The sequence below is a fragment of the Drosophila serrata genome, unplaced genomic scaffold (genome assembly GCF_035046125.1).
Source record: "Drosophila serrata isolate PLE 108 unplaced genomic scaffold, ASM3504612v1 contig_184, whole genome shotgun sequence".
Taxonomy (NCBI): Eukaryota; Metazoa; Arthropoda; class Insecta; order Diptera; family Drosophilidae; genus Drosophila; species Drosophila serrata.
The window spans coordinates 9,881,377-9,907,374 of record NW_028257082.1 but is presented as its reverse complement, the minus strand read 5'-3'; the positions used below and the strand labels follow the sequence as shown (position 1 = coordinate 9,907,374).

The 25,998-nt window shown below is 41.8% G+C and overlaps 3 protein-coding genes and 1 non-coding gene across 7 annotated transcripts in view; 1 reads left to right on the top strand and 3 right to left on the bottom strand.

Annotated features, from left to right (window-relative positions):
• Positions 1–1,684: 1,684 nt before the first annotated feature.
• On the top strand, positions 1,685–16,109 carry mAChR-A (muscarinic Acetylcholine Receptor, A-type). 4 transcript variants are annotated; one of them, XM_020947703.2, is made up of 5 exons: positions 1,685–2,610; positions 8,732–9,897; positions 9,970–10,153; positions 10,209–10,345; positions 12,462–16,109. In XM_020947703.2, the coding sequence occupies exons 2-5, from the start codon at positions 8,948–8,950 to the stop codon at positions 13,594–13,596; spliced, it is 2,406 nt and encodes an 801-aa protein (XP_020803362.2). In that variant the 5' UTR covers positions 1,685–2,610; positions 8,732–8,947; the 3' UTR covers positions 13,597–16,109. The 4 variants fall into 4 exon arrangements, with proteins under 4 accessions (XP_020803362.2, XP_086685202.1, XP_086685204.1 ...); XM_086829076.1 differs by having other exon boundaries at positions 10,209–10,396; XM_086829078.1 differs by lacking the exon at positions 1,685–2,610 and adding an exon at positions 3,945–4,114.
• On the bottom strand, positions 15,989–16,918 carry LOC110181075 (uncharacterized). Its single transcript, XM_086829079.1, has 2 exons — positions 16,483–16,918; positions 15,989–16,427 (listed from the first exon to the last, which is right to left on the bottom strand). Exons 1-2 carry the CDS (start codon positions 16,580–16,582, stop codon positions 16,117–16,119), a joined length of 411 nt encoding a protein of 136 aa, XP_086685205.1. The 5' UTR covers positions 16,583–16,918; the 3' UTR covers positions 15,989–16,116.
• A 1,404-nt stretch (positions 16,919–18,322) lies between these two features.
• The window catches only part of bs (serum response factor blistered), a 33,842-nt gene continuing 26,166 nt past the window's right edge, over positions 18,323–25,998 (bottom strand). Inside the window, exons 3-4 of the mRNA XM_020946513.2 lie at positions 19,104–19,500; positions 18,323–19,043 (exon numbers count right to left, since the gene is read on the bottom strand). Of these exons, the coding sequence (XP_020802172.2) occupies positions 18,865–19,043; positions 19,104–19,500 (576 nt within the window). The 3' untranslated portion in view covers positions 18,323–18,864. The remainder of the gene's footprint in view (positions 19,044–19,103; positions 19,501–25,998) is intronic.
• On the bottom strand, positions 20,770–20,843 carry TRNAN-GUU (transfer RNA asparagine (anticodon GUU)). The gene has a single exon. It is a non-coding gene; the product is annotated as a tRNA-Asn (tRNA).

Genomic DNA, 25,998 nt, shown 5'->3' with positions numbered 1-25,998 from the left:
TATAGGGTCAGAAACAACTTCTTCACTGCTTAGCATGTTTCTGACTGAAATTTTAATACCCACCAAGGGTATAATAAAGTCACAAAAATTCACATGTTATACATACATATTAATTATTTGAAAAAAAAGCTTAAACAATATGCCTTTAAATTATTGGAATTGTTTTATTTTTATTGGTTATCCTAAAGACATAAAATTCCTTTATGAATAGTGTCAAGTTTTGAAATTGCTCCGGAATCATTGAAACCCCTTACATATATTTGAATGAAAAATATTTCTAAAAGCAATTGTTAACCACTTGGGATTAAATATATATATTTTTTTTTTGGGAATAATACAAATCCAACAGTTAAAAACTCAACATTTATTTAAGTGCCCCCTTTTGTGGTTTACATTTCTTTGTGGCATTCTGTTTTCTTTCCTTTCTAAATTCCCCAGCTAGAGGTCCTGGGTCCTGGCCCAGTACGCCCATTGAACTGGCAATTGTGAACTATGCTCTGCTGCTGGTATTATTTAATTGAAATGTGAGAATGCGCTTTTCCAGCATTTCCACTTCACACGAACACCCTCGCAGCGGCACTCACACTAACGCCCCACTCTTATTCGCCCAAAGTCCCATTGAAAAGCCAGCGCGGACACAGGCTCTTGATGTTGCCGCTGTTAGTGTTGCTGCCTGCAGATGTTGCTGTTGCTGTTGCTGCTGCTGCTGCTGTTGCTGATGCTGCTGATGCCATTGCCGGTGTAGATGTTGCTGCGGCTCTTGCTGCTGATGAAGAGCGCGCAGAGCAGTCGTAAGCTACAAAAGATGGCACGGCAAGCATGCTTGAGCAATGCCCGTGGGCCTCGTGGCGGACTTGCCTTCGCCACCTGGAATTTGCACGCTGAAAAAGGGGTTTTTTATTTTATCGCATGGTGAAAACTATTCCCTACAGAACATTGGGAATGTATATTAAGGAACTTAAAGGATCTAGAAGTATGCAAGAGTTGAGAGTTTATATATTTTTAAGAGATTTACTTGAGTTCTTCGAGAATACTTTCTTTTAAATATTGAAACATCTTTCAATTGGCTTTAAGAAGGCTGAACATAGTATAACCTTCTTTAAATCATCATTTTTTAAATCTTCGAGGGATATTGCCGTAAATAAGGGTTTTTAAACCCATAAAAATAAGCAAAAAGCATACAAATAGGACATACTTACTCAGGCATCCTTGTTATTTCCCTTGTTTCCGTTAATTAATCTTATTTTTTCTCAGTGCAATCAAGTTACTAACCACCCAGGACACCACCTAACCGCTTCTCTGCTACCTCATCCCCTTTGCTGTTGGACTGTTGCGGCGTTTTCATTCATATTCTTCCATTAAGTTCCGCTGCCAGCACATTTTCGGCTGTGCAGCGTAACGCACACACAGAGACATTCCTGCAGGCGCGCAGTTTTCCGCTTTTCCGCCACCCACACACACAGAGACTCACACGAGCACGCACATGTCCTTTGTGCGAGGGTGTTCGCCAAAGGATGCTCGCCCATGTTGCCCAACAAACACAAATTCCAGCACAAAAGGATCCTGAATCTCGCGCTCGCTCTCCCGTTCGTTTTTGGGGTTCGGCACCTTCGGCGGCTCTTCGGCAAGCGCTTCGGCTGCTTGGCCGCTCGTCTCTCTTCGGCCATACCGTTATATACCTTAACTGAAATTTTCAGCTTCAGTCCCGGATGAGATTTAGCAACGTGCGCTACAGCTTCTCTGGCCGCGAAAAAAAACAAACCCCAGAAAAGCTGAGGGGAAGCGATTCGGAAGGCAGCTAAGACGCGTGCACAAACGCTTAACTGTTTTTATTACCTAGCCATAGAGTGAATTCCAAAAGCAATAATTAATGAGAGTTTATAATTAAATAATAGCGAATAATTAATAAATAAAAGTGTGCAAAGTTCTAGCGTGTTTCATCTATCTATATGGCGAAAATAGTAAACCCGATTACAATGTTAAATGTGGAAACTTTGGGCACGCAAAGCGTCGCAGCGTAGACGCCGACTGTGGCAGCGGGGCAGCGGCAGCGACGCCGGCGTCGCAGTTCTCATTGTGTATAATAAAATTGGCGAAAGGCGAAATGAATTGAGCAGGCCAGCACAGCTTGGAGGCGAAGAAGCTGGGGAGCAGCAGCAGCAGCAGCAGCAGTCGGAGCAGGAGCTGAGCAAGGAGCAAAGCGGAGCAGAGGAGGACTAGAAAGCAGAGCCAAAGATGTGCGCGCACAATACAAAAAATTACAAAGCATACTTTTGGGAGCGGCAAATGGCCAAAATCAACAGAAACAGCAACACCAACACCAACAGCAACAGCACAGCAGCAGAGCCAGCAGCAGAGGAAGAAGCAGCAGCCTCAGCAGCAGCATCAGCAAAAACAAAAACAAAAGCAAAGCCAAAGGCAAAAGCAAAAGCTCCAACAACAACAAAAATAACAACACCAGCGATGTCACCGTTACAACTGAAGCCGATGCTGAGCGTGCACAAATAAGCAATAGGTTAGAGCAGGAGGGCAAGCGGTGAAAGAGCGGTGAAAGGAGAACGGAGAGCGGCAACAGCTACGGCCAGAGAGAGAGAGAGAGAGAGAGCGCAAGTAAGTGTGTATGCGTGCGTTGGCAGCGCTGCTTTTTCCGTTTCCAGTGCTCTCGTTTTGATTAAACTTTGTGCGAGTGAGTAGGTCGGTGGGGCGCGGCTCAGGCCACCTCCCCCCCTGTCCCAACACCCCCTCCCTGGACCAACGACCACCGCCCACCAGCTCGCAAAAATCTTACAACGGAGCCTGCACGGCAAAAAACCCCCCTACAAAAAATAACAGTAACCATAAACTAGTTACTAGCTGCAAAAGGTCCTTTTAAATCGTGAAATATTTACTATACTTTTTTTTTAAGGTCTGAACTTGGTATAGGATATTTGTACTATGAGAAACCTTATAAAATACGTTTTGTGATAGTTATTATTTAACTAGGATTTGTCTGACTGTTGATCAAGAATATATATGATTTATAGGGTCGGAACCGACTCCTTCGCGACGTAAAAGGCTTCTAAAACTAAAATTATAATACCCTGCAAGGGTATAAAACTAGTTTTGTATATAAGAGAAATCTAGCATACATGGCGTATACTTAACGTAAAACCCCTACATTAAGTATACGCCATGTGTGTCTAAAGATTAGTTTACAAATTTATAAAGATACGTAATTCCAGTTAAAGGCAAGTTCAGTAATTAAATTATCAGATTGAATTGGAAATCGATCATAACTAAGCTTCAAATATTCGTTATATATAGAAATTAGTATATTAAAATTTGTTAGAGAAATCAAAATCACCAAAAATGCATTAATTTTAATTCGGAAAGCTGTTTAATGATAGTTTTTATTAGGTTAATAAATCGACATACTCAATTTAGAATTTTAAAACATTAAAAATTTTGGCAACATTATAACATTTTTTAATTTCGGAAAATTTTTGATTTTTTTTTTTACCAAACATGACTAGATCGATCGATCGAATGATTCCTCCATAGCGTTACTAGCTTGTGACTAAAATGATAAAGCTCTTCAAGAGTATAAATATACACAAACATACAAATGTCTTCTTTCAATTATTTACTATTAAAGAATCAAATTAGATCTAAAGTGAACTTAAAGGTAGGGGTAATAATATACAGCGTTTCTAAGAATATTGAATTGAAAATAATACATCCTAGAATCCCCAAGAATCTTAAATATCCTTAGAAGCATCCTACTGGTGCTTAGATTTTCTCCCTGTGCGGGACACATGGCAATATGCTTAGCGGACAGCCCTTAGCATAAGGTGAAACCCAGGGTCCGTCCTCCAGCAATTCAATTTCCGCAAACAAGCCAGGCAAAAGTAAGAGCGAAAGGCGGCCTGGCTCTCGGCTCGGACAGCTCGAAAGGGCCAAAAGCAGCAGAAAGCAGAAAGCTAGCAGCAGGCAAGCAGGCATCTAGCTAACAGCATCCGCTTGGCATCAGCAGCCATGTGGCAAGCAATTAAACTCGCGCAAAAATTAACATAAGCCAGCGGAAAGAAACGGAAAGGAGCGGAAAGGCAAAGAAGACACCGAAGGGCGCACAAAAGTATGCACTAGTTGGCCTTTCTTCTCCTTTGCAAAGAGTGTGTGTGTGTGGGTGTGTGGGTGTGTGCAAATAGGGGTGTAAACGTGTGAGTGAGCGTTGACAGAGCCCGCATAAAAGGAGGCGACCCATAACGAGAGCCCAAAAAATGCGAATAACCAAATATATCCAGTGCAAAATAAAGCCGACTGTTGATGAGCTGATCAAAAAATACACACAGACACAGTGACAAGTGACTAAGGACGAAAATATGTGGAATTTTGAGTTCTTTTGAAGCATATTCCAGCAGAAAACAAACGAAGCTTTATTGAAAAGCTTGATATAAGCGAAATAAAGCGTGTTTGTACAAGATTTGTTTGAGATATGGATATATAGTGGCCTGGAAAAAGTAATATATAGTATAGTAAAGCGAACCAGAACTCGAAAAATAAGTTATAATTTAGGGATAACATAGAACAAGCAGAGAACATAGGAACCAATTTCTGTAGTTATCTTTCAAGTTATATCTCCTGGTACTTCTTATTATTTTTGACATTTTCTTACCCTTTATAAATCACTTTTTAAATGCTTAAAAAATTATTGATATTTCTCTGAAACGAAAACTTAAGCTTTCCGAGTTATTACTTCATTTTTATCAAACAAAATCAAACACTTAATAATTTCCCATATTTAAATACCAAATACTTAAATACTTTCTAAGTATGTGTACTTGTGACTATTTAAATAAGTAATAAACTTAATACTTAATTGATTTCATCACCTATTGCGAAAGGCATTAAACAGAATTGAAATTCAGCCGAATTGTCAGAAACTGCATTAGGGAATTAGTAGAATGCATTATTTCTCACTTACAAAGGCAATTGTAATTCACATGAATTTCTCATTAGCAGCAATTACATTTCTATACATTAGTTAATTAGCAAAATGAAAGCAACTTTCTGGCGCCATTTGGCAACAATCAATAAATATTTCAGTTGATATTTAATCACCGGTTGCTAGGAGCGTGTAAGAACTGTATCACCTGATTGCCAGTAAGCCTGCGATAATGCCAAAATTTACAATTATCTATTGTACAGCTAATTAACTGGCTTTATTATTTATTTAGCAGCAAATGCTTTGATAAAAGCCAGTTTCGCAATCACTAAACGTGTGAATTTAATGAAATGTCCAAAGAGTCGCCTGTTAACATAATTCCACAGCACCTGGCGAACATTTTTAATAAATAAATAAATAAATATAGTATATAATATGGGCATATATAGTTAGTCATTGCCCCTGATTTGATTAGCGGTTACTTACTGTGTTTACTCCATCGTTCCACTGGCTCTCTCTAGCTCCGGCTCGTGGCCGTGTCATAAAAATAGCCTAATAAATGGCAAAACAAATCCGCGCGGGTCTCAGGTTGTGTGTGTGTGTGCCGCTTTTCAGCCTGTGGGTGCTGTTGTGTGTGTGCGTGTAACATCATACCATACGATATATATGTAGGTATCGTATGCGTATATGGTTACTTGTGTTTTTCGCCCAACGCATTTGATAATAAATCCATAAATCCTTTTTTTATGGCAGCCAAAAAGCGAGGCACGGCAACAAGAAGCTCAATTCGATTATTTGCCAAGGAGCGGTCCGTCGGTCCGTCGGTCCGTCGGTCCGTTGGTCCGTTGGTCCGACGGTCGCCTGATAAATTTGAATGTTACATGCGGCAGACAGCTATCCGGTTACCTCAACCCGAGTAGTACACTCAATAACTAGTTGGCCTCAAAGGGAGACAGGGGGCAAGGTACAAATGTCCATAGGTACATGGGGTCAAATCACGTAGCCGGAAAGTAACGATGCAACTATACTTACGGATACGGAATAACATCTTACTACAAGGATATAACCGCCACTCACTCATTCACATACATACATAGCTAGGCAGGCGGCACTCCTGACTCCTGCGATTTGTTTTTCATTTATTGGAAATGTTTCTGTGCTCTCTCCATTTGTTTTTGGGTTCTTGTCAATACGATACGTTGGCTCAATTTATGGCGCCCCATTGGTTTTAGCCCATCCCATAGCTCCCTCCCCCCTTTTGTTAGCTTGTTTTGCAATTGATTTATACGCGTGGGTGTGTGTGTGTGCGTGTTTTCAATGAGATAAACAGACGGATTTTGATTGATTTATTGGTTAACGCTGCATTTAATTGGGCATCGATTGGTGGGTTTTCCATAAATAGCCCCAGAACAAGAGCGGTCCCAAATTCCATTGAAATGATACACTGATTGAGACCGACATGAGGTCAATTACACAATCATTGCACACTTCCAATGAAACCTATCAGAATTTAAAATATTGCTATGCAAATACGAGATTCCGTTGAAGTGTATTTACCGACAATTGGTTAATTAATTTGCACGATTTCCAGTGCGGTGGAATCTCACAAATGATGCACTTTGGGGAATGACAGAAATTTTTTACAACTTCAATAGAATTTATAAACAATTCGGACTTTTAATTGAAAGAGTTTTCAGGAAAAACCTAAAAAGTAGGCAATGCAATGCAATTCCCAGCAATCATTGCTATGCAAAATGTGCGAAATATTACGTATACGCAATATTTGTTTTCTCTTTCATTCAATTTAATTGCCATCCCTTTGATTGATTTTGATTGCAGCCTTAAGGGCAATTAAAAATAATCCCAACAATTGAATGAAACCGACAAAAAAAATGAAATCCGCTTAGATGGGAAATTTAGTTTTCTGGTGTCCTGACCCTTTTGTGGCCCGATTTGTATGAAATCCCCAGTGACAATGGACCTAGCTAGGACACAATAACTTTACACTTATTGAATGCGAATCAATCACGGACGGCATAGTCACCAGGCCCAGCAGTATCTTGGCCCATCAATCAGGTGGCAGGCAGGCAGGCCGGTATCCATGGCGTATGCGTAACGTGGCTTTTCATTAAACAGAACAGAGAACTTTCCAAATCAAAGTCTTCGCGCACACAATGGCTGCCAAATGAAGGCGATATGTATAGGCATATGGCCAATGACAACATCAATAGTTTTGAAAAGTGTCAGAGGAAGCCGCCTGGAACATTTCCGTGCCAAAGTGTCGGAGCCAGGAGCTACGAGCCAAGTTCCTACTGCGACACTGTTGCACGTTGTGTTGCTATTTCTTTCTATTCTTTCTTATTTTTATTGTATTTTTTTGTGTCGTTTTTGCCACTGCCATTGTTGGCAACAGTAATAAACGAACAACAAATGTTGTGGGTGTGGCTGGAAATGGAAAGGCAGATGGATATGGAAATGGGGCGGCCTGCCAAGGAAACGCATTCAAGCCGTTTTCATTTTCATTTTCATTTACACTCAGACTCAGAGACTCGGGCTCACATTTACATTCGCATTTCCATTAAAACAAATCACACAGAAAATGTCATTTTGCAGAAAGGACAAAGCAAGTCAGGCCCCTGGCATTGTAAATATATTATTTCGCTTCCTTGTCCCACGATTCCTCGCCGCCAATCCCGCCCAGGGGGATGTGAAGATGTGAAGGGAGGGATATATCAAAGGCCAGTGACGGGGACAGTTTCTCATAAATCTCGCCCGTTGCCTTTATGGCTGCCATCCGCCGGTTTTGTTCTGACCATTTCCATTTAAGAATAGCTCTGTGCAACGATTCCGCTTCGGGATTACTGCATTTTCCCACACAGCCACATGCAATTGCTATGAGCCCTTAAGCAGATTACACGGTCCTTGGGCATTTATGAGCATATTTTGGTACTAACCATCTCAGATGACTTATCTTAATTAGAGATGCATCCGGCTTTAAGCCGCAGCGGAATCTTCATCTAGGTAATTATTTTACCACGCGCAAGGAGCGCTCTGTCTTGGTTCCTCTGTTACCAACATTTTGCGGTCTACATTACCACCATTAACTACATTTAATAATTTTCTCTTGGCGCCACTTTGCCACTCCTGGCCTCGCCGTAAGCACCTATTTTACTTTTATTACTGATATTCGAGGAGTCTATAAAGGCGACTAAGTTATGAGACTTTTAAGAGAGAGACTGATGGAAAAGTTGTTCAGTTCTTTGTTTACTTATATTAAGGAAAAGTGCTACAAAGGTATTAAATATAGAGAATTGGGGTAAAAAGTATTACATTGTAGAAGATTACAAGTCAAGGCAATGGAATGCAATAAAGAAATACTTAAAATCTTTAAAAGAAAACTATATTTTCAATAAGAAACTAAATAAATAAAAACACTTTAAGGCTACATAATATATATTATATATGAAAATTAAAAAAAATAACTTGGATATCAAACAGTTTCTTAAAAAATCAAGTAAAAAGAAGGTCTCCCATTATGAATTTGATAAGAATAACTTATATATCCAACAGTTTCCTAAAGAATATCTCTTAAAATGTAAGTAAAAAGTAGTATCTTTCTTATTATAATTCACGGTCCTAGGGAAGCTAAAAAAATGCCTCTAAATATTTGCTTGAATTCTGAATTAGCCACCAAGTATATCCTTATTTGCTTAAGAGCATTCCATGGTTGCCCTTGTCCTTGCCCTCCCCCCTAGTCCCCCCCGCTAAACTCCCATATTTGACACCCCATTTTTTTATTGCTTGCAGGGCCGGAGGAGAAATGGCCAACGCCTTGCGTGGGTGCAGCCAAAAGGATAAGCAGCGGATGAAAGCAAACTAAGCGACCAGCGACATATACACCAAGCAAGTGGGAGAGTTTCCAAGAGATTGCGAGAGATATAAGGAGCAAGCGAGAGAGAGAAAGAGAGAGAGGGAGAATCGTAATCCTTACAACTGCAGAGCAGATAAAATCACGTATCCGCCATGGAGCCAGTGATGAGTTTGGCGTTGGCCGCCCACGGGCCGCCCAGCATACTGGAGCCGCTGTTTAAAACCGCAACCACGAGCACAACGACCACCACGACCACGACGACAAGCACGACGACGACGACAAGTAGTCCAGCGGGTCTATCGCCCACGGGCACAACCCTGCTGACGGCACTGCTGGAGAACCTAACGACAACGGCGGCCAGTGGGATGTATGATCCATATGGAGGAGGATATGGCAATGGAACGAATGGAACCATGGGCTTTGAGACAAAGGGACCGCGGTATTCACTGGCCTCCATGGTGGTCATGGGCTTCGTGGCGGCGATTCTGAGCACGGTGACAGTGGCGGGCAATGTTATGGTGATGATATCCTTTAAGATCGACAAGCAACTGCAGACGATCAGCAACTACTTCCTGTTCTCGCTGGCCATTGCGGATTTTGCCATTGGTGCGATATCGATGCCGCTGTTTGCGGTGACCACCATTCTGGGCTATTGGCCATTAGGACCGATTGTCTGCGACACTTGGCTGGCCCTCGACTATTTGGCCTCGAATGCCTCGGTGCTGAATCTGCTGATCATTAGTTTCGATCGGTATTTCAGTGTGACCCGACCGCTGACATATCGTGCCAAGAGGACAACCAATCGAGCGGCTGTGATGATAGGTGCCGCCTGGGGTATTAGTTTGCTCCTGTGGCCTCCTTGGATCTACAGCTGGCCATATATCGAGGGCAAGCGAACGGTCCCCAAGGACGAGTGCTACATACAGTTCATTGAGACGAATCAGTACATTACATTTGGCACGGCACTGGCGGCCTTCTATTTTCCGGTGACCATAATGTGTTTCCTGTACTGGCGCATTTGGCGTGAGACGAAGAAGCGGCAGAAGGATTTGCCAAATCTGCAGGCGGGCAAGAAGGACTCCAGCAAGCGTTCCAATAGCAGGTGATAAGATTGGAGCTTGTAATTCCTTGCTAATCCTAGCTAAATCCTTTTTAATTTCTATTCTTTTTGCAGTGATGAGAACACAGTGGTGAATCATGCTTCTGGCGGACTGCTGGCCTTTGCCCAAATGGGCGGCAATGACCACGACACTTGGCGACGGCCGCGCTCTGAGAGCTCAGCGGATGCGGAGAGTGTCTATATGACCAATATGGTCATCGATTCCGGGTACCATGGGATGCATTCACGCAAATCAAGCGTAGGTTTCTGCAGGATCCTCTCTAATCCGATTGCTAATTAAGTTTCGGTTACAGATCAAAAGCACCAATACAATCAAAAAGTCATATACCTGCTTCGGCAGCATCAAGGAGTGGTGCATCGCGTGGTGGCACTCCGGACGCGAGGATTCCGATGACTTTGCCTACGAACAGGAGGAGCCGTCTGATTTAGGGTATGCAACACCAGTAACAATTGAAACTCCTTTACAAAGCTCCGTCTCCAGGTAGTAAAAACAATCAAAATTCTGAACTTTAATCGTCTATATCGAGTAAGCCGACACCGCACCCATCTCTCTCACTGTATCCTGTAACCGTGTATTGTTCGCATCGATTGCACCCAGAGAGCACTTTACCACTTTCACTTTTCACCGAAAAGCACAAGCACACACACACACAGCAATAGGTTTAAGCTTGGGTTTCTCGGCAAACGGAATGTGGGAGAACTCGAAATCCTTCGCTGGCCAACGGCCATCCATCCTGCACGAAACTGCAGCAGGTCCTTTATCACACCCACCGCACCCACTCTTAATCCCACAACCATCCGCAACCACCACCCATCCCAACCCACACTCACACACGAATCCATCAAAGTCGTAGTAGCCAGCACTCAAATAATCCACGTAGATGGAGGGCTTTGCACCACTGCACCAGCAAACACAAGCACACCAGCACCACCCGCCCACTGTTTGGATGTCCTGAGTGTCCTGGATGGAAACTAATTGAGGCTTACATACGTCCAAAGAGCCTGGCCTGGCCTGTCATGCTGCTCCATGGACTCCCAGAGTTTGCTCATTCCTTTGGCTGTAATTAATTCATGAAATTGCATTTAGATAACTGATAGTTTCAGCTTTGTTTTCAATGCTCCCTCAGAGTCCTTTCTGCATTTAAATTGTCTTGTTTACGGTCGGTGAGCTTTATGCCCCTAATGCCGAGCGAAGGGCAATTGCAATTGTTGTTTGAAATATTCACATTTGTTGCATTTAAATTTTGCGACTAAATAGTCATTTCAGAGTTGAAAGGTTGAATAGCTGAACAGCGTAATGATTGGTTTGTGTATAGTTTAAATAGGTTTTTGCGCTTTTGCAAAACTAAAATTAAAAGTTTATAAGCCATTAAACAGGGTTTGGAGAGGCTATGTGTATATTTACAACAGATGAATGAAAAACGAAACAGGCAGTTAGTGTGAGTTTATAGTCATAGTTTAAATATAAATAATGCAAAGTTCATTGGTCATATTCAGCTAAAATGTATTTTAATATAAATTTTTGTTAGTTTAAAGATAGAACTTTAATTATTATATAGAATTAAAGTATTAAAGCCAGATGCTGTCTTTAGGATCTCTAAATTTTTAATTGTTGTATTTCTATTGCATCTGAAAACCCCACAAAATACTAAACTAAAAACCATATAATATGCACATTTTGTCAAATACCATATGGGAATAATCAACACAAAATGTAGTTTGAAATTAATGGCTTTTTGAATAAATAACTAAATATGCAGTTTGAGGCTAAAACACAATTAAAAGGAATCAGCGTAAATTGAGCTTCAGATGAATCTACAAATAAAACCGCATACTAATTTGTATGCTAATGAGGAAAATAGCGTTATTTTCGCCAAAAAATCAAATGCATTTGAAAGATATATCTATGTACATATATATCTAGGATGGGGCGACACTGTTTGACCGCTGGACTTGTTTCAATTTATGTGTGCCACTGGCATTCGACTGGGTAATCGATTTGAGTTGCGATTTCCGGCCACTTGTTTCCATTTCAAAACGCACTTTGCAGTCATGTGTGTCACCGCAACCGCATTTAAACGGGGGGTGTGTGTGTGTAAGCTCCAGGCACTGGGAAAAATCTAAAAGATATTTTTAGAAAATGTTAAAAGGAGTTACAGCTCAGAAAATAAATATCCTTAGAAGAGGGCAGCCTTTAAACAGACTTGGAGAATAGTAAGAAATATGTATAAAATACTTTCACAAGGACCCTTTCTCTCTGTGCATCCTTGTGTGCCAGTTAGACGAGCATCTGCATCCTGAGTTCGGCCCCGGGCCGTTTGTTTTTGTTGTCAGCTTTCGTTACGTTGCCTGTCAGTGTCAGGAGTGGTCCACTCTAATGTATCTAGCGTGTGCCTGCCTCTGCATCTCTGTATATGTATCTCTGACTCTGTATATATGTATATATGTATTATGTGTATCTCTGTTACCTCTGTGTGCGTGTTAAAATGCGTTACCAACCACATCCTTTCTGTTTCTCGCTTCCTTCTCGCCCCTCTAACACACAGATGCACCTCGATGAACGTGATGCGGGACAACTACTCGATGGGCGGCAGCGTTAGCGGCGTACGACCGCCCAGCATTCTCTTGTCGGATGTCTCGCCCACGCCGCTGCCACGCCCACCGCTCGCCTCCATCTCGCAGCTGCAGGAAATGAATGTGAATGCGAGTGCGAGTGCGGCCAGTGGGAATGTGAATGTGAATTCGAATGCAATGGCGATTGCGAACCCCAATTCCAATGGCAACATCAATAACAATCACAACAACAACCACAATGCGAACGGCATTGGCACTGCGGCGAATGGAAATGGCGGCGGCACTGGAGGCGGTGGCGGAAACGGAAGTGCCGCAACGGCACGCGACTCACGCACACTGCCCGTGATCAATCGCATCAACTCGCGTTCGGTGAGCCAGGATTCCGTATACACGATACTCATCCGGCTGCCCTCCGATGGTGCCTCCAGCAATGCGGCCACTGCGGCCAATGGGGCCAATGCATCGGCATCGGCGGCAGCAGCATCCACATCCTTGAGCCTGCAAGGCGACTGTGCACCCTCCATCAAGATGATACACGAGGATGGGCCATCAACGACGGCGGGCGGGAATCCGAACGCGAATGCGACAGGGCCACCGGCCACCACGCGACGACCATTGGCCTCGCGCGACTCCGAGTTCAGCCTGCCACTTGGACGAAGGATGTCGCATGCCCAGCACGATGCTAGGCTCCTCAACGCCAAGGTTATACCCAAGCAGTTGGGCAAGGGCGGTGGCGTTGTGGGCGGGGCGGCTGGGGCTCATGCCCTCATGAATGCTCGGAATGCGGCCAAAAAGAAGAAGAAATCGCAGGAGAAGCGGCAGGAATCGAAGGCGGCCAAGACGCTTTCGGCCATCTTGCTTAGTTTCATCATCACATGGACGCCATATAATATCCTGGTTCTGATCAAGCCGCTAACCACCTGCTCCGACTGCATACCAACGGAGCTGTGGGACTTCTTCTATGCGCTGTGCTACATCAACTCGACGATCAACCCCATGTGCTATGCCCTGTGCAATGCCTCGTTCCGCAGGACCTACATACGGATCCTCACCTGCAAGTGGCATACCCGCAATCGCGAGGGCATGGTGCGCGGCGTCTACAACTAGATCTATCTATAGATATATATATATATATAATTACACAGACCTTAATACATGTTCAACACTCCCCCCAGAGTCCGGTTAAGCTACTAGTAGTTGCAATAAGTGTTGTGCGGGCTTAAGTTTGGAGGAGTTTAAGGAGGAGAAGTTTTCAAGGAGTTCGGCGGCGAGTAAACCAAAACTACGCTTAGTGATTACCCATTGACAAGCAGTACTGATTTTTTGATGTCTAGCCCCCGACTTTATACACAGAAACATATATATATAGAACACGAATATCCCAAATTCCGGGAGGGTTGCCCAGCAATGATTTGGAAGGATAAAGGTTTGAAGGAAACGAGATTAGTTTATAGTTATCTAAGAGGTTTACCTTCTCCTTCGGTTAAGTTCTCATTCCTAAATCCATGTTCAACCTAAGAAGTTCGACCAACTGCTTCCAAGTATGCCAAAGATCTCATTTAGGTATCCTTAGATTTAAAGTGATTCCCAAGAAGGGGGCAGCCCTCCCTCCCAGCACCTGGCCATGTTCCCCAGAGAAGCGAAAAAGAAGCTAAGAAGCAACAGATTCCATTTTGTTAGGCGATTATGTACTGTTAGGTAGGCACATGCTCCATGCAAGAAGAATTTAATACAAATATAATGGATTACGATTTGGAATTCATATATATTATATATATATACAACATATATATTATTATACACATGGCAAATGAGTTAGCTTAAGTTGTTGGCGGCGAGGCTGGAGAAGTCGGGCGAAACCAAAAAAGCTTTAATACAAGTTCAAAGTAGGAAGAGGAATATGTTCCGCTGGCAACGAATCGCAGCGCAGATCGGATCTCGGAAGGAGGTTGCACCTTGGCCAACCAATGGAATCGTTCTGTTCTCGTTCCGATTTTCGTTGTGTCGGTTGGGGGGTATATATTATATATTATATTATATATATAATTAATCGTAGGGGGAATATTGTGATTGTACTGCTCGTTTTTGATAGTTTGAATCAGTTTTTTGTACATGTGCGTAGAGAAACCAAGTAACAAATGTAACAGAGCCAGCATCAGCCGTGCTAAGAACAAAACAAGTTTGTAGACACATACCGCTAAAAAAATATCTGAATATATATATATGTATGTATAAACTAACGATAATTTGTATGTATTAAGAACGTAACCCACCATGGTTCAACAACTACGAACAAACCTTTTGTAACTGACGAGGCGAACTAGAAACAAAACCAAAAAACAAAAAAAAAGTAAAACAAAAAACCCATTGAATATGAAAGTAACAGCAGTAGCACAAGCAATAGATATCGAGGTACCAATATCGGAGAGATGGCCCAGTTGAGATGGTCGACAAGGACAAGGAAAAGGTGTAACAAGGACAATATAGTAATAAGATCTGCAGAGAGGCAGTTAACATTGCTCCGCATATCTTATTATTATATTATCCTTGAATATACCTTGTAGTTTGCTTTGGAAAGCTGACGGTACTGGGCACTAGACTAGGTATTTAGATATTTAGAATAACCCACACACGGTTGTGCTGAATGTGGCCAAGCCGTCGCCTCAACTGCAGGACCATCTCTCCTCGCAGATATAGAGCATCCTCGAATCGTACCACAACTCATAGTTATATTAAAATACCAAAATGCTTCTCCGAAGTGCACCAAATTCCAAGTAAAAGAAACATAACGTAACTAAAATAAAGTAATAACGAACCGCAAGCATATTTAAAGCATATGAGAGAGTAACTTAAAGAAATACATACAGTTTAAGCAAAACGAGACATCCAGGTACTACGATATATATATACTATATTCGAAGCGGAAACAAAGAGAGTCTAGCGAAGCGAAAAAGAACCTTTTTAATGAGTGTGTGTAGGTAACTAACTAAATTGAAGGATTAACAAATTGAATTGAATTAGACGCGAATCAAGCCGAAATCAAAGCGACATTTGTAGTGTCTGTGACACAATACGCATATTTATACCTAACGATACGATATATACAAGTACACCTACTATATATATATGTATGAATACGACAATTACGTTTAATATGAGAAAGTAAAACCAACAAACAACCAGCAAACCCAAAAGACATGATTTACAAAACCAACCAACCAACCACGCACACACATCCTAATGAATGAAGCATATATAGTACGAGAATCACAATATATATATCCGACTAAACCGATCAAGCCGACGAAGTAACAAATCCGAACAAATACCTACATATAGCCTTTAGAAATACATATTTAATCTCGGCCAGGGCCGATCTCACACTCGAATCGATTACCGAATAGATCACATTTTTGACTACCAGCGAAAAGGGTTTGACATAAATATATATCCTATATATATATTTAGGATTACAAAAGCAGAGCAGAACAGGACAGCATTTTGATGATGAGAGCAGATTTAATTGCATACAATCTAATTGTTTGGAAATATACTACGATATATAGTAATACATATATATATAATTTAAAGCTAACAATAAAAATGTGAATGAAAAAGAATCAGTTACTACTCGGGGTTTTCCTTAGCTACCTCGTCTCCATCTCCTGTTTCAGTTGCAGCTTCTGGATCATGACTCCGCATCATCATCTGGGCATTCTTCTGTATGATCTCCAGCTTCTGCTGCATCAGCTCCTGGCGCCTCTGCTCCGCCTTCTGCTGCTTATCCTCCAGCTCCTCCAGGGTGGGTGGTTCACAACTGGCCGCCTCCTGCATCAACTGCTGGATCCTCTTCGGCGGCTGCCTTAGAGTCTCATTAAGAGGCACCTCCGCATTATCGTTCTCATTGTCCAAGGGTATGGTGAAGGCCTCCGAGGCAGCTGAAAAGTGTTACTTGCCAGGCTTAAAATGTTATAGTTCTGGCACTTAACTCACGGTACTCCTTATGGCCGGCCATCTTCGTTGACTTGGCTGAAATTGGCTTGGCTTTGATATCGTCTACGGTGGCTGTGGACTTGGAACTGGAACAGCCCATGCTATGCAAAACCCGCTCAGGCGCAAGGCATTACGCCTAAGACTTCCGTTTGGGCGTTACCTTTACCTTTACCTTTTCCGACGGATAAAAACGATGCCAATGCCGATGCCGATGCTGATGTGATTTCCTGCTGCAGCCGCTCGGTTAGACTCAACATTCAATTTCCGCCGCTGACGCTGAGCTCATTAGACTACGGCCGACTGCAGCTGAGGCCACGTTTAATGGCTCATTAGTATTGATTTTCTTGGGATTTTCCAAAGAGACGGACAGAGCGTAACCTGCCAGGACACTGGGACACAGCCAACTGACTCGGCTGAAGGAGAAATCGCAATGCAAAGTTTTCCGCGCGCGTGACCATTATTAATAATCGTCGGTCTGGCCAGGACAGGACCGGACAGGTGAACGGAATAGGATCAATATTCACATGAGCTTCGTGTGGGTGCGGTTAATAACGTGGCGGCTAGCCAGGACAAACACAGACAAACATAGAAGCAGACAGAGAGAAACTACGACTCCACGGGGCCAGGACTAGCCCCCTGAAATGTCAATCAACTCGTAGGGGGCCATAATAAACGCTAATTGCGGTTCCATTCGCAAACACCGCCACCGCCAAGTTTAGTGACCCACTCAACTTTGACCGCAGAGAGAGAGAGAGAGAGAGAGAGATGGATGAATGGATGGCTTCAGCCTTTGATTTTCTGTCTCCACTGTCAACACTTGGCCATAAAAGCCCACATGGCCCAAACAACTAACGGCTTCCGGCTGAAGACCATGGCCAAAGACGAAGACCACGGAAACCGCGGCGCGTGCCAATCCACCGCACAGTGGTTTGGTTTCCTATAAGTTTCTGGTAAAATATGGAAACTATTCTGTATAAAATTAAAAGAAATATAATAATGGCTAAGGCTTGATTAAATTTTCAACTATAAGTTAATTTTAATACCCTCCAAGTGAGTTTAAAGCTGATTTCTTAAAGTTCTTATGGTTTTAAGTTAATAAATAAAAGATAAAGCTAATAAAAAAGAGGTAAATCTCACATATACCAGTAGAAAAATATTTCTCCCTCAGATTAAAACTCAAGATTTGATATCAAAAAGAAAGTCCAGAGTCCATTGTACGGTAAGTAGTGGCCACCATTAGTATGTGCCACACGTTGCGCCTTTTGTGGTTCTCCTGCATGCAAAGTGCCTTCGACGAAGCGGAAGCACTTGTCGTCCGTCGTTCCTTCACCGCTCCTCCGTTCAGGAAAAGATCAATGGGTAAGACGAGGGCCTCCTTAGCCCCAATCGAGGGCCATAAGCGGTAACAGGTGCTAGACGGCGAGCAGTGGCAGTGGCAGCGGCAGCGACTGGGACACCTACCTGTGCCGTCGGCAAGTAATGAGAGACGTTTAATTAGGTTAAGTGTCAATAAGATTATGTCGTCAATCAATCAATTGCACAATACCCACCACGGACACATCCATCAAGCGGCTAAATACCAAAAGGCATTTGACCGTCTCTCTTATACTGTGAGTGCTTAATCCAAGCACTCTCATAGATACACACTATATACTATATCTATGAGATATATATACTTGTAATACTGTACATAATTACTGGTGTGAGAGCATTGCCCTTTGCACCCCAAAGTGCCATTTCACTTGATTAAACAATAAATTTATCGACTTAAGTAGTCAAGTATTGAGCACAGAGTGCAACTTAACTTTAATCTGTAAAAAATAATTAAAGACCAGCATAATTTCTCTTTTCTTTTTATGCAAAAAAAGTGATTCATATTTATATTTTCTGTATTTTGTATAATAAAACGATATAAACTAGTAACAAAGCAACATGATCTCTGCGGTTTTAGGAACATCCATATCATCATCCTTATTTCCATTTCTCATTCAATCATTATCATCGATCATAATTCATCTTGATATATCAGTTTAATGCCTTTACGATTTATAACTTGCAAAACTTTTAAAACTTACATACGTAGATATGCCGCTGGGCATTGTGATCAGGGTTTCATTTCATTTCTTCACTTTTTCTTGTTGTATAGGTATAAAAAATAGTATGTATACGATATAGTAGATATAGTATGACTTAGAATTAGCAGGCGATCGTCATCATCATCATTAGATGGATGATGAAACGAAACTTTGGATAGACTTTCAGAGAGTGTGTATAAGTGTGTGGGTTATGTCCTGCTGATCTTTCAAATTGATGTGGGCAAGTGTGTGGATAAACGCAGTTCTCAGTATTGGATAAGCAGTGGACGTGGCTGGTAAGGAGGGGCTAATCGTATTCCTGTTTGATGGTCAGTGGTTTCTCGGCACTTGGTTCTGACTTGGCAGCGGTTCCTGTAGCTGTAGTTCCTGACCCCGATGCACCACTATTGGCCACCGATAGCTTATTGCTCTTGATCAGGTTGGCTGCTGTGGAGCTTAGGGGTATGGTCACATACTGATTGCCATCTGTAAGGAGATAGGAATTATATAATAAAGTCAGCAAATCTTAGCAGGAGTAAGACTCACCCTCTTCGGCGTGCAGCTGCAAATGTCCTGTCTGTATCAGTTGCCTCAGCATCTTCTGGGGTATGTTGGCAAAGGAGGCAGCCGGATAGACATACTTGCTGCTGTCCGCCGCGGATCCTCCGCCGGCTACAACCGCTGTGGCAGCCGCTGTGGACGTCGAGGGTCCGTTCTCAGTCTGATAGTTCAATGCTGGCATCGGCTTGGAGCCCGAAGAGGAGGCAGCTACTGTTGCAGATGTGGTTGCCGTGGCAGTGGCTGCCGGCGCTGAGACCGCTGTGGCTTCGACTTTGCTAGCTGGCAGCTTGGCGGCAGACGAAACCTCTGAGACCTCTCCAGGCATCTCCACATCGGAGGAATCATCCGATTCGTTGCCCGACGAAGTCGGTGATCGCTCATCCTGCAAGTAACCAAGAAAGACATTCGACTTAGTGGTGATGCAGCCAAACAGTCTGGTGGATCTTATGGCTAAGCCAGGTTTAAGATGATTGCGCCTGGTTGGGGAGGGTAGAATGTGAGTTTCAGGGATCTCAATCCTGCTCCAAGGCCTGGCCTGGCCTGCTGCTCTCAGGCCTGTTCTATATGCCGGCCAAGTGTGCAGCTTACAAAAAAAAAAAACAACCAATATGTTTGAACCAAATATGGCGCGAAATTGCGTATAAGTGCTGGCCAGGCTGTTCGCCGGCACGCATCTCAATGAGCTGGCGTTGCCTTAAATGTGCACACGCGTTAAAGAATTTAGAATATTGATTTCTGGCTCTCCGGCGAGAAGGGGGAGCTGGGGCAGACCCATCATCCTCGAATCGTATTGCCATGTCTGGTGTATCGATCGCGTCATTTTAATTTTGATTAGTGCCAGGGAGCCGGCAGGCAGACGCGACAGCACAACAAAAAATAAATCAAAATAATTGCAAACTGTAACAATGCGTTCGCCATTTTGTGTGAGGGAGATCGCAAATTGCATTGCGCATACGCCCCGTGGTCCCCCGTCGCAAAACTGCAGCAGCAGCAGCAGCAGCAGCAACTGCAACTGCAACTGCAACTGCAGCTGCAGACTTCCAATGAAATCGTAGCAGCAACAGCAGCATCGCGAAAGGCAAAATCGCATTGTTGCCGGTGACCAAAATGGGCGTCGTCATCGTCGCCGTCGTCGTCTGCCTGATCCACTGGCCAGGCAACTGCCTTTTGAGTGACAGCAGCAAGACATTTTAATTAGCAAAGCCAGCGGACGACAAACTGTCTCCAAGTAGCCATGATATACTTGGCAACACCAACCAGCATGTGCAACTGTTGTTACGCTCTCGGGTTTTCATGAAACAGAAAAAAAAAACAGAAGCTCAAGCCGGCTGAAAGTGGAGCTGCTCATGTAAAGGTTACCATCAAGCCCCTATATAGTGATTTAATCACTTAGGCCTGTCTCTCTCTAGCTGCCTATAAAAAATCTAAATATATATTCTTCCTACTTATCTAATCAATTCTTGACGAGCTCTGAGACCTCCCAAAGCGATTTGCGAATTCACTTTGTTAATTGTACCATTAAAATTCGCCACACAAAAACTGATAGATATAAGTTTTATTCGCAAAAACATTAAGGAAGCTATTTTGATTTTTTACTTGTTAACAAAAGAAAAAGAAACTATTAATAAAAAGGTGCAAAAAAATATCGATACGCCCCCGGGTGGACTCGAACCACCAACCTTTCGGTTAACAGCCGAACGCGCTAACCGATTGCGCCACGGAGGCTCTTGAAATCCAGCTGGCAACAAGCCCATCATCAACTCGAGGGCTGAGTTTTTCCATCCCATCAATCTCTAGGGGTTGGATTCAATTATTTAAGTGGATAATATGCGCCTTAGTTAATATAGATGTGTTTTTTTCTGGCTGCCTTTATTTAGATGAGAATGTATTTATTTGTTGTTTTGAGAGATTATTTCTTTGTTGTTTTCAGAGAGTATTTATTTGTTGTTTTCATCAAGAAAGAAATTTATTAAATAACCTGACCTTTTCAGTGCCAAGAAACTATAATAGAAAACTATTTTAAATACCTATTCAATTATTTTAATGTATTAAAGGCCAGAAATAAGAATTGAATTAAATATTATTGCCTAAAAATACACATAAATTATAAAGACCCAGAAATTATAATAAGCATTAACACGTAATAAAAAAAATATTTAGGGTGTGCTCTCAATTAATCAAGTGGATTATATACGCAAAAACAATTTTAAATAATTTCTAGTGAAATTAATGTATATAAATATTAAAGAAAAAAAAAAAAACAAATATATGGTAACAAGTAGTTAGTGCCAAGAAATGTTTATAAGATTCTACAACGTAATTAGTTATATTGTTAAAGGTTTGGATTTAGTTTATAAGGGATATGTGTGTGTTTAAGTAGTTTGCTTTAATAGGATAAATACAAAATTAATACATGATATATACAACATATATGCAAAACAATAAATAAATCCTAGACTCGTTAATTCCTTGCCTGCAAACATATTTAAACATATTATTTTGGGACACCATGTAAATGCACAAATATTTATACTATTCTGCTCAAGTATTTATATTTTGGCAACAATCAAAAGACAAAATAAGGCCCGGATATTAATACAATATATTTGAAAATTTCTGCATTTCAAAATATAAATTTTCAAGTTAACTAAATATAAGACAGATACACTAATTGTCATTGTCTGTCATATTGTTTTTTAAGGTATTGTACTTTTAGTCAGAAGCTTGAAACCCAGAGAAGGAGTCATTTTCGACCCTATAAATCATATATATTCTTGATCGGCATTAACAGCCGAATCGATATAGGTATATCAGACAAAAATTTAATTTTTTCAAAATTTTAAAATTTTACATTATTAAAATTGTAAATAATTGGTAAAAATTGTATTTTTCTTCAATTTTAAATTGAGTATGCAGGTTTATTAACCTAACAATAACTAGTATAGAATCGCTTTCCGAATTAAAATTAATGCATTTTTGGCCGTGTTATGATATTTGAAAAACTTCGTTTTTGACAAAAAAAAGATTATCATTTAAAATATGACTTAGTGATGCTTAATCAAAGAGAACTTAAAACGGAATGCCATTCCTATTTGCGCTTCATTAACATTGAATTTAGCTTCCAATGGCAACAGCAAAAACGCTCCTCAAGGCAGGACGAAAAGCTAACCTCGAGTTTGTCAGAAAATCGAACAGATTCATCTGTGACTTCGATTCCGATTCGATTCCAATACCGATGGCACTACTGCACACAACTTTGCCAAATTGATAGTCGTGTGTCGTGCGCAAATGCCGAGCGTGTCTCATTAAATGACAATTAGAGTTTGAGTTTGAGCCTGGCTAAAAGCAAAAGCAAAAGCAAAAACAATCGGAGCGAGAAGCGAGTAGCGAGCCCAGCCCCGGCTCTTGGCTTTTGGGATTTCAATTGGCCGGATGGAATGCCACCGGGCCGGGCCAATGGCATGCAATTTATATAAAAATAATGCCTGGCATTGTCCGATGGCCGATCTGGGTTCGCAGCTCCGAGGTTTTGCTGAGCCTGCGACAAATGCAATTATATAGAAATTTGTCTGGCTGTGATATGTGCGGCATGTTGTTGTTGCTGCTGCTAAAGCTACTGCTACTGGAGTTGCTGCTGCAACTGCTGCCACTGTAGCCACTGCTGTGTGGCCATCAGTAGCTCCAAAAATAGGCAGTTTGGGAAAGGCTAATAATAAATGTTGGCAATAGTCAGGCAGTCAGTCAGCCAGTCGTCACCGAGAGCACACATTGAATGAATGAATTTTCAAATTGGCCAACTGACATTCACAACCAAGGTGGCATTTTATTTGCCCCAAAAGTGAATGCGAGTCAATTCTGCAGCAAAACTCGTGTGGTGTCGTGTGACCTACACCACCGCCACCGGCGCGCCAAGCTGGACAGACTCAATTGATTGACGGATGGCACATTTGCCAATTGATTAGTTGTTCTTACCAAAATGGTTGCTGCCACAACAAAAGGCGACAACTTTGTGGCAGTCAGCCACCCGCTGCAAGGCCCGAAAGAGGCAACAGTCAGCAGCAGCAACAGTAGCAACAGCCGTTGCAACATCGAAGGGGCCCCGAAACAGTGTTAGCCCATTCTCAGTTTTAGCCAAGCTGCTGAGATCGTTCAGCATTTGGCCAATAAACATTTGCATTTTGCATGTTGTTCTCTGTTGTTGCTGTTGCTACTGTTGCTGCTACCGTTGATGCCGTGTACATCTACCGACACTGATAACTTTAAGCCAAAAACAAAGGAATAGCCAAATGTGCTCCACCGAACGAACGAGCGGCCAGGCAACAGCAGCGGGCTCCATTGATGCTGGCGCTTTCAATGAAAACATAAAAATAAAAATGCAAATTAAGCCTGGCAAACGAAAGCACTTAAATCTAACGCACAATTGCCCAGGGAACGAGCCAAAAAGGATAACAGTGGAGCAAAGGGATGAGAGTTTTGGCTGTGAGTTTGATTCGATTGAGGGGGTTTTTTCAGTAAAGATATGTAATACATAAATACAGAAATCAGCAAAGTTGATTGAAGGTCTTACAACCTTTTAAATACATGTTATATAATATTTTCTTTCAAATTTTTTAGGCGTTGGTAAGTAAGGGTTCAACAGATTCTTTAAATTATTATATTTTAATATGAAATACATTTAAAAGAAGACGTAAATAAAAGCATATACGCAATAACATTTTTTAAAAATACTTCCATTTCCTAGTAACTTAAAAAAAACTCGACTCTATTCCAAAATGATGAAACTATGTTTAAACTTCAATCTTTCTTCGCTTAAGACTTTTAAATTGTTATATATTTCATAATTTTATGTTGCTGTTTAGGTACTTAAAACAAAATATAGATTCAAAAGGAAAAATTCTGAAGGAAGCTAATAAGGTATTTATCCCATAAAGACTCATGGAGAGTTTAAAAACTTTTTGATAAGTTGAAAGCGTTGTATGGTCCCTATAAATATGTTTCCCTAATCTTTTAAGAATAGAAACATTTAGTCTAAAACTAAGTTACTCAATAATAAGAAGATTTCTTTGCTTTAAAATATATATCTAAGTCATCAAAATGTATACTGATAATATATAAAAAGAAGGAATTACATGCTTTAGCTTTAAGGCAACTCAAAAACCCATTTCCTGGAACCACTGTCGCCCCTAAATTTTGTAGGAGGAATCACACAGTCACAGTCACAATCACAACCAAAGGGGACAGGACAGGACAGGACAGCGGGCAACATTCTGAACAGGAAACGTTGGGGCGAATGTTATGGGATGGCTGGGCTAAGCAAAATGGGGCGGCTTGTGAAAACAAAAGCCGAAAGCTGTACTACCTCTTAGCTATGGGCCTGGGTATGGAACTGACTCTGGAGCTGAGGCTATAAGGCCCAACTCAGTTGACACGAAGCGGCAACAAGCGAAACAACAACCACATCATCATCAGCAACAGCAGCAGCAACAGCAGCAGCAGCAGCAACAACAGAAGCGGCAACAAAAGAAGGAGAAGCGACAACGCTGCGTAGACATTTGCCGGCTGGAGTCGAGTTTGGCCATTTGGTCTTCACAATTGTCGTCGTTGTCGCATCCGGGCCAGGCCAGGCCACAATATGGAGTTTTAAAGCGTTTATATCCGCAAAGCTTTCTGGCCGGCTTTCTGTTTTTGGGCAAATCACAGTTTTGTGTGCCTGTGCGGTTACACGGATTCACGCGCAAAGAAAGCGGCCAGCAGGAAGTTGGTAGCAGTGTCGTGAGTTTGCCCCCAATCGGTTCGACCATAGAGTTCAAATTCATTAGTTCAGTCAGTTATGATGGGAATTAGCATCTATTTAAATGTCAAAGCCGCATTAAGATGCCACGATTGCCCCGCAGAGTACAGCCACAAAAAGAATGAGCTTATTGTTTTCAGTTGGCAATTATTTGGCCTAAACCTGCTGTTTGCATTTGCACGTGACAAAAGTATGTAGTGATTAAATTTATCATTTAAATAAATGCTATTTTTGTATTTGGTAACATTTTAATGATAACCTTTAGAAATTTAAACACACTTCTGTATATTTTAATGTGAAAAACATTGACATAATGGGAATATATTTAAAATTTGATAAAAAACTTTATTTAAAAGTACTCCTTCTTCTGGAGAATCTTAAGCCCTCTGAGTTTCCAAAAAATCACGGAAAATATGTGCATTTTAGGGTATAATTTTCTTTCCGATTTCCTTGGGAATTTTCCCTCAGTGCACTTGGCTTAACGATTGTCCTCAAGCCTAATTATGCGTGTGCCGACAGGCGAACAAGCCGCAACAGGACAGCAGTTCACAGATGAAACGCCACCGATTAGCCTGCCCACTCCCACTGCTCCCACCGCAACGTGCTTATCCTGATCCCCAGTGGAAGGGGAACCCCAACTCCACCTAATTCTTGCAATTTATGATGGGCACTAACAACCGCAGAAACTTGGACACAAAACCGGCGGCGAACAAACAGTTGAATGGAAATTGCAATTATACGAATACAAGAGTTCAGCTTTGGCGTATGTTAAGTTGGTCCGGATCGAAGGGAGAGGAAAGTCTACGGATTGCGGATATTGTATCCCAATGTGGGTGCCCAGTCGAGTTCAATGTTTAGGATTGGATTTAGTTGGGGAGCAGGGGAACCTTAAACTGGTCATACAATCTGGAGCTATTGACAGCGATTAAACTTGGAAATGCAGACCCAATTCTTGTCAATTGAAAGATGGGAATCGAATTGTATATCTTTTATATAAGACAATTTAATAACGAAGAGATCTAGAAAATTGTATATATAATGTAAAATATAAGCGATTTTTAAAAGTCCTTAACTGAATAGAAATTGTAG